Source organism: Electrona antarctica, assembly GCF_951216825.1.
Source record: "Electrona antarctica genome assembly, chromosome: 21".
Taxonomy (NCBI): domain Eukaryota; kingdom Metazoa; phylum Chordata; class Actinopteri; order Myctophiformes; family Myctophidae; genus Electrona; species Electrona antarctica.
The window spans coordinates 3851600-3869492 of record NC_136802.1 but is presented as its reverse complement, the minus strand read 5'-3'; the positions used below and the strand labels follow the sequence as shown (position 1 = coordinate 3869492).

General features: G+C 43.6%; 1 protein-coding gene across 4 annotated transcripts in view; it reads right to left on the bottom strand.

Moving 5' to 3' along the window:
• LOC306914513 (GTPase IMAP family member 8-like) overlaps positions 1 to 17893 on the bottom strand; it is a 138664-nt gene that overhangs the window by 34453 nt on the left and 86318 nt on the right. The window contains exons 2-9 of one of the 4 annotated variants that reach the window (XM_079491573.1): positions 16848 to 17552; positions 16225 to 16343; positions 14253 to 14925; positions 13249 to 13316; positions 13064 to 13142; positions 10968 to 11014; positions 9332 to 9563; positions 7525 to 7746 (exon numbers count right to left, since the gene is read on the bottom strand). In XM_079491573.1, coding sequence (XP_079347699.1) covers positions 7589 to 7746; positions 9332 to 9563; positions 10968 to 11014; positions 13064 to 13142; positions 13249 to 13316; positions 14253 to 14925; positions 16225 to 16343; positions 16848 to 17552 — 2081 coding nt within the window. In that variant the 3' untranslated portion in view covers positions 7525 to 7588. Of the gene's footprint in view, positions 1 to 7524; positions 7747 to 9331; positions 9564 to 10967; positions 11015 to 13063; positions 13143 to 13248; positions 13317 to 14252; positions 14926 to 16224; positions 16344 to 16847; positions 17553 to 17893 lie in introns of those variants that run through there. The other 3 variants (XM_079491576.1, XM_079491574.1, XM_079491575.1) reach the window with 3 other exon arrangements.

The window sequence follows — 17893 nt, the reverse complement described above, 5'->3', positions numbered from 1 at the left end:
AACTCTGAGAGTGTACAAATGGAACCAAATGGACCCTTATGGGTCTGTAACTCTGAGAGTCTAGAAATGGACCCTTATGGGTCTGTAACTCTGAGAGTGTACAAATGGAACCAAATGGACCCTTATGGGTCTGTAACTGAGAGTGTACAAATGGAACCAAATGGACTCTTATGGGTCTGTAACTCTGAGAGTGTACAAATGGAACCAAATGGACTCTTATGGGTCTGTAACTCTGAGAGTGTACAAATGGAACCAAATGGACCCTTATGGGTCTGTAACTCTGAGTGTACAAATGGAACCAAATGGACCCTTATGGGTCTGTAACTCTGAGAGTCTAGAAATGGACCCTTATGGGTCTGTAACTCAGAGTGTAGAAATGGACCCTTATGGGTCTGTAACTCTGAGAGTGTACAAATGGAACCAAATGGACTCTTATGGGTCTGTAACTCTGAGAGTGTACAAATGGAACCAAATGGGCTATTATGGGTCTGTAACTCTAAGAGTGTACAAATGGAACCAAATGGACCCTTATGGGTCTGTAACTCTGAGAGTCTAGAAATGGACCCTTATGGGTCTGTAACTCTGAGAGTGTACAAATGGAACCAAATGGACACTTATGGGTCTGTAACTCTGAGAGTGTACACATGGAACCAAATGGTCCCTTATGGGTCTGTAACTCTGAGAGTGTACAAATGGAATCAAATGGACTCTTATGGGTCTGTAACTCTGAGAGTCTAGAAATGGACCCTTATGGGTCTGTAACTCTGAGAGTGTACAAATGGAACCAAATGGACCCTTATGGGTCTGTAACTCTGAGAGTGTACAAATGGAACCAAATGGACCCTTATGGGTCTGTAACTCTGAGAGTCTAGAAATGGACCCTTATGGGTCTGTAACTCTGAGAGTGTACAAATGGAACCAAATGGACCCTTATGGGTCTGTAACTGAGAGTGTACAAATGGAACCAAATGGACTCTTATGGGTCTGTAACTCTGAGAGTGTACAAATGGAACCAAATGGACTCTTATGGGTCTGTAACTCTGAGAGTGTACAAATGGAACCAAATGGACCCTTATGGGTCTGTAACTCTGAGTGTACAAATGGAACCAAATGGACCCTTATGGGTCTGTAACTCTGAGAGTCTAGAAATGGACCCTTATGGGTCTGTAACTCTGAGAGTGTAGAAATGGACCCTTATGGGTCTGTAACTCTGAGAGTGTACAAATGGAACCAAATGGACTCTTATGGGTCTGTAACTCTGAGAGTGTACAAATGGAACCAAATGGGCTATTATGGGTCTGTAACTCTAAGAGTGTACAAATGGAACCAAATGGACCCTTATGGGTCTGTAACTCTGAGAGTCTAGAAATGGACCCTTATGGGTCTGTAACTCTGAGAGTGTACAAATGGAACCAAATGGTCCCTTATGGGTCTGTAACTCTGAGAGTGTACACATGGAACCAAATGGTCCCTTATGGGTCTGTAACTCTGAGAGTGTACACATGGAACCAAATGGACCCATTAGGGTCCATTTGGTTCCATTTGTCACCTCTCAGAGTTAAATTAAGATTGATTTTACAACATGTATTGGGGGTCCCAGAGATAGAAAGGCCATGCAATGAGCGTCCGTAGCCTAATTCAGGTCAAACTGGGGGTCCTAGAGACGTAGACCTCTTCTCTAGTGGGGGTCCTTGGCATGTATTTTCAAATGGGGGGGGGGGGGGTCTGCGGGCTGATGAGTATCATCTCGGGCGTCCTGGGGGGGGGGGGGGGGGGGCTGATGAGTATCATCTCGGGCGTCCTGGGGGGGGGGGGGGGGGGGGGGGGGTCCTTGTCATGAACAAGTTTGGAAACCACTGACTTGGAGAATCAATGGTCCATAGCATTGTTTGATTGTTTGACCTCTAAGCCCCTCCCCAAACTGCTATGGTCCAATCACAGCTAGTGGGTTAGATCAGAGTAATAGAGACACACGGGGACTACAAATGTCACGCCCCCAAATGAGACAGCGGCCCCACTTCTGGTCCGTTTCAACAGTGTACTGCAGCGCCCCCTTCTGGTCCGTTTCAACTGTACTGCAGCTGCCAATGCAATCCCTATGAGAGGCATCATGAAATACCCTAATTTCACTGGTTCATTACTGAGGCTGTAGCGATTTTTTTTGTGTTCTAATAAAGTGTCCCATATGTTTGATTTGTCCTTTTCAATGTCACATACCTGCCATCTCAATATTCATCCTACAATGTACTATAATATACTCCATCAGTTTGTGAAAAGTACTAGCATTGTAATTCTCAAGTCAAAGTGGTCGCACGGTATATACGTCACGGTTGCATCCCTTGAGGTTTTCAATACCCAGGTATATTTGTTGTATTTCGTTTTATATGCTATGTATTTGTTGAAAATGATCTAAACAGCATCTTGCAAGACTACTATTAATACTCATCTTCAGAATTCACTAGGTAGTTGAAAATGTCAGGATGTCACTCCTCCATTTAGCTGGGTTATTTTCCCATGCAACTATTCAGCAAAGTTAATTATACAACAAGTTGACAGCGGTAAAACACACCGTCGGAGCTCCGTGGTAGGTAGAACATATATAGTGAGCCCGTGACATGTTCAAAATATAGACATGAATAACAAAGTCAGTCGGGATCGGGATGTATATTGAGAATTCCACTCTTCAAAGTCGGCGCTCGTAGCCTCGTAAAGGCAGTGACGTCCCTTAAAAGCGACAGGTTCTCTGTCTGCCGTCTCCCCTCTGCTCCGTTAACATTATGGGTAACTCATTCAAGTGGTAAATGAAATGTGAAATACATCCTCTATTGAGAAAACAACAATATATGTTGACAAAGACACTTCATACATTTGGAAACATCTTTTTATTCAAATCAATATAGTCTTCAGTTCATTTCATATTATTTTAAAAGTAGGCTAACTACAGTTGAATTTCAATGGACTTCTATGGGATGGCCTGCAGTATCCATGCCAACGGACCAGAAGTGGGGACGCTCATTTGGGGGCGTGAAATTTGTAGTCCCCGTGTGTCTCCATCTAGTAAGAGAGTGGCGACACTAGCGTTGACTCCCATTGTAACAACGGAACCCGGAAGTGCTCATTCTATCTCAATGGGATAGTTCCAGCCATACGAGCAATGTTTGGAACTATAGCACTTAAGTGGTAAAGGGCAGGGCATGTTAGCATTTTTAGCAATGCTAGTGGAAGACAATGAGAACTGGAGCATGATGCCATTTCAGCCGATATTGAAAGAAACAATGAACCTCTTGACAGTATTTAAAAACATGTTTTATTTCTGATTTTTTTAATTTATGTTTAACTGAGATTGTAATTCACCAGATACTGTAGGCCTATTGGTATCCTTTGTGTTTATTCAAATGATCAGATGTATTCCAGTTATGTTTTATGTTCTTATTTATAACGTTACTTTATACACCTGGTTTTGAATTTAATTTAAATTCTTTTTTTTTTCATCAGTGTAATAATTTAAAATGGACAAATAAAGTTTGGAGAAAACGGGATCTCAGCAGGAGTCTTTTTTTCCACCTGAGCACTATTTAAGAACTGCTATCAGCTGTGTGCGTTGGCAGTGTGATTGACTGAGTACGTCGCGACACCCCACATAGGTGATTTGATCCACCCCACATAGGTGATTTCATCCACCCCACAGAGGTGATTTCATCTACCCCGCATAGGTGATTTCATCTACCCCACATAGGTGATTTCATCCACCCCACATAGGTGATTTCATCCACCCCACATAGGTGATTTCATCCACCCCACATAGGTGATTTCATCCACCCCACACAGGTGATTTCATCCACCCCACACAGGTGATTTCATCCACCCCACACAGGTGATTTCATCCACCCCACACAGGTGATTTCATCCACCCCACACAGGTGATTTCATCCACCCCACATAGGTGATTTCATCCACCCCACACAGGTGATTTCATCCACCCCACACAGGTGATTTCATCCACCCCACACAGGTGATTTCATCCACCCCACACAGGTGATTTCATCCACCCCACATAGGTGATTTCATCCACCCCACACAGGTGATTTCATCCACCCCACACAGGTGATTTCATCCACCCCACATAGGTGATTTCATCCACCCCACATAGGTGATTTCATCCACCCCACACAGGTGATTTCATCCACCCCACATAGGTGATTTCATCCACCCCACATAGGTGATATCATCCACCCCACACAGGTGATTTCATCCACCCCACATAGGTGATTTCATCCACCCCACACAGGTGATTTCATCCACCCCACATAGGTAAATGGTAAATGGTGCATTTATATATAGCGCCTTTATCCAAGGCGCTTTACAGAGATTGTGCATTACATTCACCCATTCATACACCGATTGCAGTGGAAGCCATGCAAGGTACCAACCAGCACATCGGGAGCAATTTGGGGTTCAGTGTCTTGCCCAAGGACACTTCGACATGTAGCCAGGAGGAGCCGGGATTCGAACCGCCGACCCATGGATCATTGGACGACCTGCTCTACCTCCTGAGCCACAGTCGCCCCTGACCACCCTATATACTGACTGTTTTTTGCTTTTTTCCCCCACTTGGACATCAAAACAACTCTGTTTCTCCATTATATGAAAGCCTATTATTGGCCCATTTAAGATTTATTGAACGGACACTGTGCCATTTTTGCCTATAGCCAAAGCATGCCTATACCTGGGAATTGAATAACAATAATACAACAATAATAATGTTGAAATACAACCATGTTCTCTTCAATGAAAGCTCACATGGTTGTAAATGCATTCATTGTAACATGATGTGGGGTTTATTTATTGACCAATAGAGATTTAAAGAAAGGGACAATTATGTCAAATATGACTGAAATATGCAAATATCAGCCTATGTCGTCAGCTGGACGATATATATCGGTCAAGAGTTGCCACCCTCTGTACTTAAAGATGGAGTGCTGTGATTTGTGTAGTTTTTCATGTGTTCATTCAGTATTTAAGTCCGACGTCATTTTGTAGTGCTACGTTGCGTCCGGGTCCAAGTGGCACAAGCTCCCGTCCGCAGCTCATTGTAAATAGAATATCTAAACGCGTGAATCTTTTTACAATGACGTTATTTTTCAGAAAGGAAGCCATTGAGGGTTAAAATGGGTCTTAATGCTTCCAACTCGAGTAGAATTATTAATGTTTTGTACAATTTGTCCATGACAAAAAAATATATGATGTGGAGACAATAAAGACTATTATTATCATTATTATTGAAGGTGGTAACAGTCCATTTGCTCAGTAAAATATTTCGGGGGCATATTTAGAATGTTTGCAGGCTTGAGTATGTTGAATCTAGTTTGCATTAATGAGGATTTAGTTGACACAATTAAATAAAATGGCGATAGTATTCCGTGTGGGGCAGAAAGCCTGTCAGCCAGATTTGGGAGAGCAGCGCAGCTTTGTTGTTGCGAGGAAAGCGGTAAAATTAGACTTTCGTGGTTGTTTTCGTCTCAGATTTAGTCCGGAGCGTCACAGTATAACTCTATGGGGACAGAAAAGCGACACAAAAGTAGGACCCGGAAGTATCTCAGGAGGCGGAGCTGATCGCCACAGCTAAAATACTGAATAAGACCCCTTGGTGTGGTCGGTATGTGCAATGCAGAGCCATAGAGTATAGATAGTTACGCAAACTCTGTTCACTTCATGGGGCTTCAGTCCAATGGCAGCTCTCCTACATAGACTCCTATTGGTCACTTCATGGGGCTTCAGTCCAATGGCAGCTCTCCTACATAGACTCCTATTGGTCACTTCATGGGGCTTCAGTCCAATGGCAGCTCTCCTACATAGACTTCTATTGGTCACTTCATGGGGCTTCAGTCCAATGGCAGCTCTCCTACATAGACTCCTATTGGTCACTTCATGGGGCTTCAGTCCAATGGCAGCTCTCCTACATAGACTCCTATTGGTCACTTCATGGGGCTTCAGTCCAATGGCAGCTCTCCTACATAGACTCCTATTGGTCACTTCATGGGGCTTCAGTCCAATGGCAGCTCTCCTACATAGACTCCTATTGGTCACTTCATGGGGCTTCAGTCCAATGGCAGCTCTCCTACATAGACTCCTATTGGTCACTTCATGGGGCTTCAGTCCAATGGCAGCTCTCCTACATAGACTCCTATTGGTCACTTCATGGGGCTTCAGTCCAATGGCAGCTCTCCTACATAGACTTCTATTGAGAATGGGGACAGCAAATAGGGACAAGTCCTGGACCGGAAGTAAGCAGAAATGCATTGGACTCAGGCAACAAACAGCCCAGCTTTAATGATCTTAAATTCATTTATTTTAGATTGTTTTGTAGTAATCGTACAACATAAACATTACAGAGACGTTAGTTGTTACTGTACAATACTTTAAAACAATACAATTTAAATTGCTTTTATTTGTGCCGCCCTCGTTGAAAACAATGTATTTCCAACTCCAGCTTGTCCCTCTCCTCCAGGCTGCATGAACAGTGCTCGAGTGCTCGGTTTCTGCCCCCTCAATGTCGTAACTCTTCTATTAGACGTCTTTCCTTTGTATTTAGGGTTTCTTCCTGGAGGCTGAAACCTTGACAGTCAAATGTGCCAATGAAAGAAAAAAAAAAGTGATATAGTGACATCACAATATATCATGTTTTAGGGTGGGGAAAAAAATCACTGCTCTCCATCTTAAACAAAAACTTATAGAAATATAATGTATAATATACATTAAAATATAATAAATGAATCGAGATGTGAAAACGGCAAAATAAACATGAACCTAAAGTGATTTAAACACCAAGGTAGGTAGATAGATAGATAGATAGATAGATAGATAGATAGGTAGGTAGGTAGATAGATAGATAGATAGATAGATAGATAGGTAGGTAGGTAGGTAGATAGATAGATAGATAGATAGATAGATAGATAGATAGATAGATAGATAGATAGATAGATAGATAGATAGATCGATAGATAGATAGATAGAGTTTTTATTAAAGTGTCCTACATCATAAGATTCCCAGCCCGCACGGGCTTACAAGACACTCACAAAATTGTACATACATAATGATACATATACACAAAATACATAGATATATAGTTACTCATGGATACATCGTTCTCCAACGTAACTGCCATGCCTTCTCTATGAATTTTCCTAAAAAAAAAACTTCATTACTGAACAACCAATTTAACATAAAACACTCCAAAACAGATCTGGGTTCTTATCCTGAATTTTTTCAAATAAAGAGTTTCTTAAATCATGGTCAATCAATAGAAAACAAAATTAAACTCATCCTCTACAACTCCCAGGTCACAACGAACACACAGTCGCTGCTCCTCAGGAATGCCCGAAATATGTAGAAATATGTTCATATTAATACAATAATATAAATCTTAGATCTGTACAACTCAAAGTAAAGTTTTAGTGATCTGATTTGAATGATTCAGTACACTGAAAAGAACAACAATGCACATCACTACTAGTTGTGTGAGCTTGTAGATCTGCTATTCATCCGCGTGACAAACAAAGTATAACTCAAGCCTAATAAAGTTTTCATCTATGAAACATCTTCATCTCTCACACTCCTCACATCACCAGTGTCTGCCTGGCTGGGAGCAGCTATGCTCATGGTGTCATGTCCTGAAGAGGGCGCTATTGGTCCAGGATATCTGTTCAGCCAATCTGAGACCTTGGCAGAAGGTGTGTCACCACTCACTGCAACACAAGACAACAAACACCACCACACATTTACAATTAGAATAAAAACACACCTGGATGTGAAAACCCTGTAGTTCCTCACCTGAACTGTGACTAAATGGAACCTCACAAGTCCAATTAGCGAACTTGGGGTGACAGAGACTGAGAGACCCCCCCCCCCCCCGTCTGCCGGCGTCTTTTCCGGGTTTTTAGATGGAAATTTAGCTCCACCCACGCGGCTGACTGCCGCGGGGGCAAGCGGTTCCGGGAATCTGGCCATCGCGGCAGTCAGCCACGTGGGTGGAGCTTCTTTTCCATCCACCAGCTGTCTAAAAGCCAAAAGAGACGGCGGCAGACAGCTTCCTTTGGCCGCGCCTGTCTGCTCAGGTCTGGAAACGCTGACTCCCAGCTCACATCAGAGCTGCCTCCCTCCCACACCTCCCCACCGTTCAAAAACACACTAAAAAAACACCTTTTCAGACTTGCTTTCCTTATAACAAATATCCCTACCGCCAACTTTGTCTGTTTACCTGTCTCTTAGTTTATAGTTTTTAACCTTTTAAGGCCGCCGCCTACCATTTTGACCCTTAACCTCTTCAACCAAAAGTGAATCGTCCCTTCAGAGCAGCCTATACTGATCGTCCATTCAGAGCAGCCTATACTGATCATCCATTCAGAGCAGCCTATACTGATCGTCCATTCAGAGCAGCCTATACTGATCGTCCATTCAGAGCAGCCTATACTGATCGTCCCTTCAGAGCAGCCTATACTGATCATCCCTTCAGAGCAGCCTATACTGATTATACTGATCGTCCCTTCAGAGCAGCCTATACTGATCGTCCCTTCAGAGCAGCCTATACTGATCGTCCCTTCAGAGCAGCCTATACTGATCGTCCCTTCAGAGCAGCCTATACTGATCATCCCTTCAGAGCAGCCTATACTGATCGTCCCTTCAGAGCAGCCTATACTGATCGTCCCTTCAGAGCAGCCTATACTGATCGTCCCTTCAGAGCAGCCTATACTGATCGTCCCTTCAGAGCAGCCTATACTGATCGTCCCTTCAGAGCAGCCTATACTGATCGTCCCCTCCAAGTTTCATGAAAATGTTGTTTTATGAGATGCACAAACACACATTTTATGTCCACATGAGATGAGAGGATTAAAGTAAGACGTGGTAAATGGATCATTACAAACCTTCCCTCCGATTTACACACACACACACACACACACACACACACACACACACACACACACACACACACACGAGGCGACTGTGGGGCGACTGTGGCTCAGGAGGTAGAGCAGGTCCATCCGGCGGTTCGAATCCCGGCTCCTCCTCCTGTCTACATGTCGAAGTGTCCTTGGACAAGACACTGAACCCCAAATTGCTCCCGATATGCTGGTTGGTACCTTGCATGGCTTCCACCGCAATCAGTGTATGGATGGGTGAATGTAATGCACAATCTATGTAAAGCGCCTTGGATAAAGGCGCTATATAAATGCACCATTTACCATTTCTTTTTTACCACACACACACACACACACACACACACACACACACACACACACACACACACACACACACACACACACACACACTCACTATCGGGAGGAACGTCCAGGCTCCGTGTGTCCTCTTGGTCCTTGCTGTCCAGCTCCGTCACCACCAACGTCAGCATCCTCTCCATCACCTCCTCCTCTCTCTTCTTCCATTCTTCTGCTGTTAGAGTTCCTGTCAGTCTCTCAAACAGAGTCTTCTGTCGAGTCTCACGTGTCACCTTGTCGTGTCCTGTGTCTCTGACAGACGGAGGTCCAACATGTCCTCTGGAAGAAGACTGAAAAAAAAACACAACAGTGGACATTAAATACAGGATCCATCAAACAATGCAAAGCAATACACTTGATCACTTGATCACAGATATTATAATGACATTGAAATACATATACTTTTCACTTAAAAGATAGATGGCTTATATGGTTGTAAAATATATATCGGAAGAAACCACCTAACTCCAAAATGTAAATTTTTCAGGAAATGAAGAAAACCTTATATTTTGAAAACAAAGCAATACTGCCTCATCGAAGTTGGTTTTGTGACTTTATACGTTGTCAACTACTTGCATGAGAGATTTAGCAGACAGTTTGAGAGGGGGAGAGGTGGTGGAGTTAGTTGCTTTAACACAGTTGAGGGTCCAAAGGAGTTAAGAGGTTTTGTCTAAAGCGTTTTTTTTTTTTACTACATGGTGTTCAATAGCACTGATTTATGAAACAACACACAGCCGTAAAGGGTGTTCAATAGCACTGATTTATGAAACAACACACAGCTGTAAAGGGTGTTCAATAGCACTGATTTATGAAACAACACACAGACGTAAAGGGTGTTCAATAGCACTGATTTATGAAACAACACACAGACGTAAAGGGTGTTCAATAGCACTGATTTATGAAACAACACACAGACGTAAAGGGTGTTCAATAGCACAGATTTATGAAACAACACACAGACGTAAAGGGTGTTCAATAGCACTGATTTATGAAACAACACACAGACGTAAAGGGTGTTCAATAGCACTGATTTATGAAACAACACACAGACGTAAAGGGTGTTCAATAGCACTGATTTATGAAACAACACACAGACGTAAAGGGTGTTCAATAGCACTGATTTATGAAACAACACACAGACGTAAAGGGTGTTCAATAGCACTGATTTATGAAACAACACACAGCCGTAAAGGGTGTTCAATAGCACTGATTTATGAAACAACACACAGACGTAAAGGGTGTTCAATAGCACTGATTTATGAAACAACACACAGACGTAAAGGGTGTTCAATAGCACTGATTTATGAAACAACACACAGACGTAAAGGGTGTTCAATAGCACTGATTTATGAAACAACACACAGACGTAAAGGGTGTTCAATAGCACTGATTTATGAAACAACACACAGACGTAAAGGGTGTTCAATAGCACTGATTTATGAAACAACACACAGACGTAAAGGGTGTTCAATAGCACTGATTTATGAAAATCAAAAACCTCACATGGAGTTAGGAGGTTTCCTCCCGACAGCAACGATATATATGTAACATGTTTTAGACCAGAGCCTGACTGACTGACTCTTCTCACCGTTATCGAGGGGTATAAGAGGGAAAAAGTCTTGTAATAAGAATAATTGTAAATACGAATTAAAGTATGTTTGATGTGAAACAAAAACTTGTTCTCTCACACTTACATCAGCGTCAGCCTGGCTGGAGACTTCACTGTGAAACCCTCCACTCACTGGAACAGAACACAACACACAGTCAAATAAAGTCGTATCGTATCTCTATGTTTCAAATGTATAATTTGGATCCATTGGAACTCAGGTTCTTTATTCCATGTCCTGAAAAGTAACAGTATTTGACATTAGTGTTCTGTAGTAGTCTGGAGTCCTTGACTCGTCATTAGTGTTCTGTTGTAGTCTGGAGTCCTTGACTCGTCATTAGTGTTCTGTAGTAGTCTGGAGTCCTTGACTCGTCATTAGTGTTCTGTAGTAGTCTGGAGTCCTTGACTCGTCATTAGTGTTCTGTAGTAGTCTGGAGTCCTTGACTCGTCATTAGTGTTCTGTAGTAGTCTGGAGTCCTTGACTCGTCATTAGTGTTCTGTAGTAGTCTGGAGTCCTTGACTCGTCATTAGTGTTCTGTAGTAGTCTGGAGTCCTTGACTCGTCATTAGTGTTCTGTAGTAGTCTGGAGTGAGTCCTTGACTCGTCATTAGTGTTCTGTAGTAGTCTGGAGTCCTTGACTCGTCATTAGTGTTCTGTAGTAGTCTGGAGTGAGTCCTTGACTCGTCATTAGTGTTCTGTAGTAGTCTGGAGTCCTTGACTCGTCATTAGTGTTCTGTAGTAGTCTGGAGTCCTTGACTCGTCATTAGTGTTCTGTAGTAGTCTGGAGTCCTTGACTCGTCATTAGTGTTCTGTAGTAGTCTGGAGTCCTTGACTCGTCATTAGTGTTCTGTAGTAGTCTGGAGTCCTTGACTCGTCATTAGTGTTCTGTAGTAGTCTGGAGTCCTTGACTCGTCATTAGTGTTCTGTAGTAGTCTGGAGTGAGTCCTTGACTCGTCATTAGTGTTCTGTAGTAGTCTGGAGTCCTTGACTCGTCATTAGTGTTCTGTAGTAGTCTGGAGTCCTTGACTCGTCATTAGTGTTCTGTAGTAGTCTGGAGTCCTTGACTCGTCATTAGTGTTCTGTAGTAGTCTGGAGTCCTTGACTCGTCATTAGTGTTCTGTAGTAGTCTGGAGTCCTTGACTCGTCATTAGTGTTCTGTAGTAGTCTGGAGTGAGTCCTTGACTCGTCATTAGTGTTCTGTAGTAGTCTGGAGTGAGTCCTTGACTCGTCATTAGTGTTCTGTAGTAGTCTGGAGTCCTTGACTCGTCATTAGTGTTCTGTAGTAGTCTGGAGTCCTTGACTCGTCATTAGTGTTCTGTAGTAGTCTGGAGTCCTTGACTCGTCATTAGTGTTCTGTAGTAGTCTGGAGTCCTTGACTCGTCATTAGTGTTCTGTAGTAGTCTGGAGTCCTTGACTCGTCATTAGTGTTCTGTAGTAGTCTGGAGTCCTTGACTCGTCATTAGTGTTCTGTAGTAGTCTGGAGTCCTTGACTCGTCATTAGTGTTCTGTAGTAGTCTGGAGTCCTTGACTCGTCATTAGTGTTCTGTAGTAGTCTGGAGTCCTTGACTCGTCATTAGTGTTCTGTAGTAGTCTGGAGTCCTTGACTCGTCTCGTGTCTAGACGGAGCACAGCTGATCCTCCTGCTGCTCTCGCAAAGTTTTCTGTACCTAGAAAATGAGAAAAGAAAATCTGGTCTCTGGCTCGCCTCCCGTTGGTCTCGACTGGGTCTCGACCCCCTCCCACACTGGGACTCCACCCCCTCCCACACTGGGACTCCACCCCCTCCCACACTGGGACTCCACCCCCTCCCACACTCTGTCTCCACCCTCTCCCACACTCGGACTCCACCCCCTCCCACACTCGGACTTGGTCGTGACTTGGACTGGCTTTAGGTGGCAGGGCCGGCCCTCCCATCAGGCAGAACAGGCAGTTGCCTAGGGCATCATGAGGGGAGGGGGGGGCATCCACCAAGCAAAAAAAACAAAACACAGTGCTTTAGAACACAAGGGGGCCATGGTCATTCTTCAAGGGGGCATCACGAAAAATCCTGCCTAGGGCACCAAATTGCTCAGGGCCGGCACAGTTAGGTGGACTCGACTGCAACACTATTAGACATACAGTATAGGTTTCCAGCTGAGCCTGACAGTGATGACATCATGATGTAAACAGGATATTGATACTCACTGCTTGGAGGAAACCACAGTATGCTTTTCCTTCTCCTGACATCTGGCAGGGTTGATTCTTCTAGCCCCGTCACCACAGACTGGAAATACAATGAAACATAAAGTAAAGAAATTAAAATTAAAATGTTTGTGATTAATGTCAGACTAAAGTTTCATCTATGAAACATCTTCCTCTCTCACACTTACATCAGCATCAGTGAAGGTTGGAGCTCCACTGGCGGTGTCATATCCTGAAGAGCGAGTTCCTCCACTCACTGGAACACAAGACAACAGACAGCAACACATTTACACTGACAATATAAACACACTCACTGGAACACAAGACAACAGACAGCAACACATTTACACTGACAATATAAACACACTCACTGGAACACAAGACAACAGACAGCAACACATTTACACTGACAATATAAACACACTCACTGGAACACAAGACAACAGACAGCAACACATTTACACTGACAATATAAACACACTCACTGGAACACAAGACAACAGACAGCAACACATTTACAATGACAATATAAACACACTCACTGGAACACAAGACAACAGACAGCAACACATTTACACTGACAATATAAACACACTCACTGGAACACAAGACAACAGACAGCAACACATTTACACTGACAATATAAACACACTCACTGGAACACAAGACAACAGACAGCAACACATTTACAATGACAATATAAACACACTCACTGGAACACAAGACAACAGACAGCAACACATTTACACTGACAATATAAACACACTCACTGGAACACAAGACAACAGACAGCAACACATTTACAATGACAATATAAACACACTCACTGGAACACAAGACAACAGACAGCAACACATTTACACTGACAATATAAACACACTCACTGGAACACAAGACAACAGACAGCAACACATTTACACTGACAATATAAACACACTCACTGGAACACAAGACAACAGACAGCAACACATTTACACTGACAATAAAAACATGCCTGGATGTAAACCCCCCCCCCCCCCCCCCCCCCCCATCTCTGCATGACTCTGTTCCTCTTGACCTCTTACACCAAAAAGGTCATCAGAGCATTTGTGCACACACACACACACACACACACACACACACACACACACACACACACACACACACACACACACACACACACACACACACACACACACACACACACACTCACTATCTGGAGGAAAGTCCATGCTTTGTGCATCCTCTTGGTCCATGCTGTTCCTTCTCCTGACAGCTGGCAGGGTTGGTTCTTCTGGCTCCATCGTCACAGACCTGCTCATCCTCTCTATCATCCACTGCTCTCTCTTCTTCCATTGTTCTTCTGTTCTTCCTCTCAGTCTTTTAATGAGTGTCATCTGTCCAAAGTGTCCTCTGTCCCTCATCACCATGTCTTCTATTTTCTCCATCAGCTCTGTGACTTCTGTGACTGAAATTACCCAGTTGGAGGAGTTTAGAACATGGTACCTGTAGCCACATTTCTCCAGGATCCTCCTCAGAGGTTCTCCTTCAGCCTCGATGTACTCCTCAACACGTCTCCCTCCCAGCCAGACTCCCTGTGTGAACAGAACCAGAGCGCGTCTCCAGACTCTGTCCCCCAGCAGATCCATGTGTTCCTCCACTGATCTCCTGTCAGCTTCACAGAAACTGGACCAGACAGGAACAGTCACCAGGACAGCGTGGGGTCCAGGAGAACACAGAGTCACACCGTGTAGAAGGACGTCTTTGGTCTTCTGTGATGGAGGTGTAGTCGACCAGTCTGGGCAGTTCACCACACTCACTGTTCTTCCAGCAACTCGTCTCTGTTGTCTGACACATTCTGTCAGTTTAGTCTGGGTTTTAAACTCCTGGAATATGAAGTTTACTGTATGTTAGTCATAATAATCAAAACATTCACTCTATTCTGTCCTCACTGGAGTTGCTCTTAAATCTTACCAGATATTAACTCACTGAATGTATATATTCTCATTTACTTTGTCTAAAGCCCAACACACACCGTCTGTGATGCGGGTGCGCAGCGACGCGGCACAGTATTGCCGCGCGTCACAGCAACACCCACAGGACGCGGCGCGCTACCGCGCGGCTGGCCAGCCACGCCCACGGATTCCCGGATGGAGGCCGCGCGGCAACGCCTGGGAAATAGAACAGCGGCGTATCGGAGCGTCAGGCGAGGCGTGAACGTGCGCCAGCGCGCGTCTGACGCCGCCGGTGTGGGATAGGTTCAATGAAAATAACGGAGGCGGCTGTTTTGACGCGCGGCGTTCACAGACGGTGTGTGTTGGGCTTAACAGTGACAGTAATATGGGATTAATATCGTTCATTAATCTGAATTCTGAAACGAACAAATCTCTAAAAGTTTAAACTCTGTGTCTGAAAGCTGTTCATTTGACATTCTATCTTCTCCACAGGATGTTCAGAGCAGTTTATTAACACATTCATCCATTTAGACCTGACGTCCACATTTAAAAAATATCTTCTAAATCATGACAATTTTCTGAAAAACCTCATGTTTCTGTATCAGCGGTGCTCAATATTTATTGTCAAGGACCCCAAAGATTATATGTAATTGCCCCCCCCCCCCAGAAGCAAAGATATGAGTTGAAAACGTTCGCTCTGAAAGAATATATATTCAAAGATTTGCGCCGCATTTTTGCGATTAAAAAAAGAAATAGCAGATCTACAAGCTCATAGCGCGGCACCGAGTGCCGCGCTATGAGCTTGTAGATCTGCTATTTTTCAACAGCTAAAGCATAACATAATGCTTGAAACACCAAAAGGGGTTCCCGCCCACAATGGGTTAAGATGCTGATTCTACAAATGCCTTCTAAATTAGTAGTTGTTACATTTTCAAGATAAATAAAAACTATAAATAGCAGAAGTGACGTAGGATGAGCTGTACATCTGCTATTTATGAATAGCCGCACAAATCTAAAATGACACATTTCTGTGTATTGATCAGTGACACTTCACTGATCACATGATCAATAGACATTCATGACAGCAGATATATATATATATAGTATAATATTATATTATATACTGTTACATTATCTTCAGAAAACATATTTGATCTCTTTACTGTTTATTAACTTAGAGTGAAGTCATTCATTATAATTATAACATCACATTCATATAATATTACTCACCTTGAGTAGAGTTCGTTTAAACACAGACTCCTGCAGTATGAGATCTCCAGCTCTGCTTCTCTGAGCCTGTTCTCCACCAACCAGCATCACCTTCACCTCTGGTAGACTCTGATGTTCTCCTGACGCACGCACACGCACGCGCACACGCACACACACACACACACACACACACACACACACACACACACACACACACACACACACACACACACACACACACACACACACACACACACACACACACGCACACACCATTAGTGAGATTAAACTGCATAAAGGATTGCACTAAACTGACCACAGAACAATACATAATGTATCATTTGAAGTTATACTGACTAGTATCATGTGATCAATTATGTAAATGAGTTGAAATGCATTAATTAAAGCACCAATATAATAATATAATGTTCATTAGATCAGTTCAATGGAGGAACAAGTACTGTTATTTAACCCATTAAAACCAGGACAGGCTCCATCCGCCCGCGCGCGCGCACACACACACACACACACACACACACACACACACACACACACACACACACACACACACACACACACACACACACACACACACACACACACACACACACACACACACACACACACACAGAGATGAACATCACCTTCAAACAGAGCTTTCAGAGCAGTTCTTTGTCTCTGTGTCTTGGTCATCAATGTGTGGACATGTTCCTCTCTGATCTTCTTCCTCTCTGACGTCGTCTCTGAAACATCTCCACCATCTTCATAGTGTTCACCTCTGTTTCCTGCCACCATCTCCTCCATCTTCTGCAGCAGCTCTGTGACCTGAGTGTCATCTGTCTTCTGGTTGTTGAAGACATGGTACCTGTTCCCACATGTGTCAACAAGCCAGCGGAGGTCTTCTCCTTCAGCCTCGATGTGCTGCTCGATGCTTCTGTCTCCCAGACGGTCTCCATAGGTGAACAGGACTATAGCATGACTCCACGCGCTCTGTGACAGAAGGGTCATGTGTTCCTCTACTGCTACTCTCTGTGCTTTGGTGAATGCTCTACGAAGAGGAACGGCCAGAAGGACAGCATGTGGTCCAGGAGGACAGAGAGACACACTGTCCTGGATCTCCAGTTTGTCCATCTCTGAGGTGTCCTGTAGTGGATGGTTGTACCGCCAGCCTGGTGACTCCACCACTGTCACATGTCTCCCTGCTACGCTACCCTGTCTCACCTCACACTGTGTTGACCTCTGACCTGCCTGACTAACTTTGAAACCCCTTCCTCCTAGAATGGTGTTTCCTGCTGAACTCTTCCCAGAGTACTTCCTTCCCAGCAGCAGAATCCTGAGGTCAGTCAGTCCTGTCAGAGAAAACATTGTTTACTTTCACAGCTTTTGACAGCTTCTTATTTAAAAACTGGAGACATATCATTATTTCATCATTCATCGCAGTACAAATGGCAAACAATAGCAGATCTACAAGCTCACAATTAACACAATATGTTTTGAGCTTGTAGATCTGCTTGGAAATGTTCGCCTACAGTGTAATGACATGCCCATATTAGGAATGATGATTGATTAAGAACCAGGATACAATGTCCAGGAAATTATATGTTGTTCCTAATATCTAATTCCTAATATCTAATTATGTTTGTTCAGTGTACAGTTCAGAATGTCCACCAGGAGACATCATAGAATAATA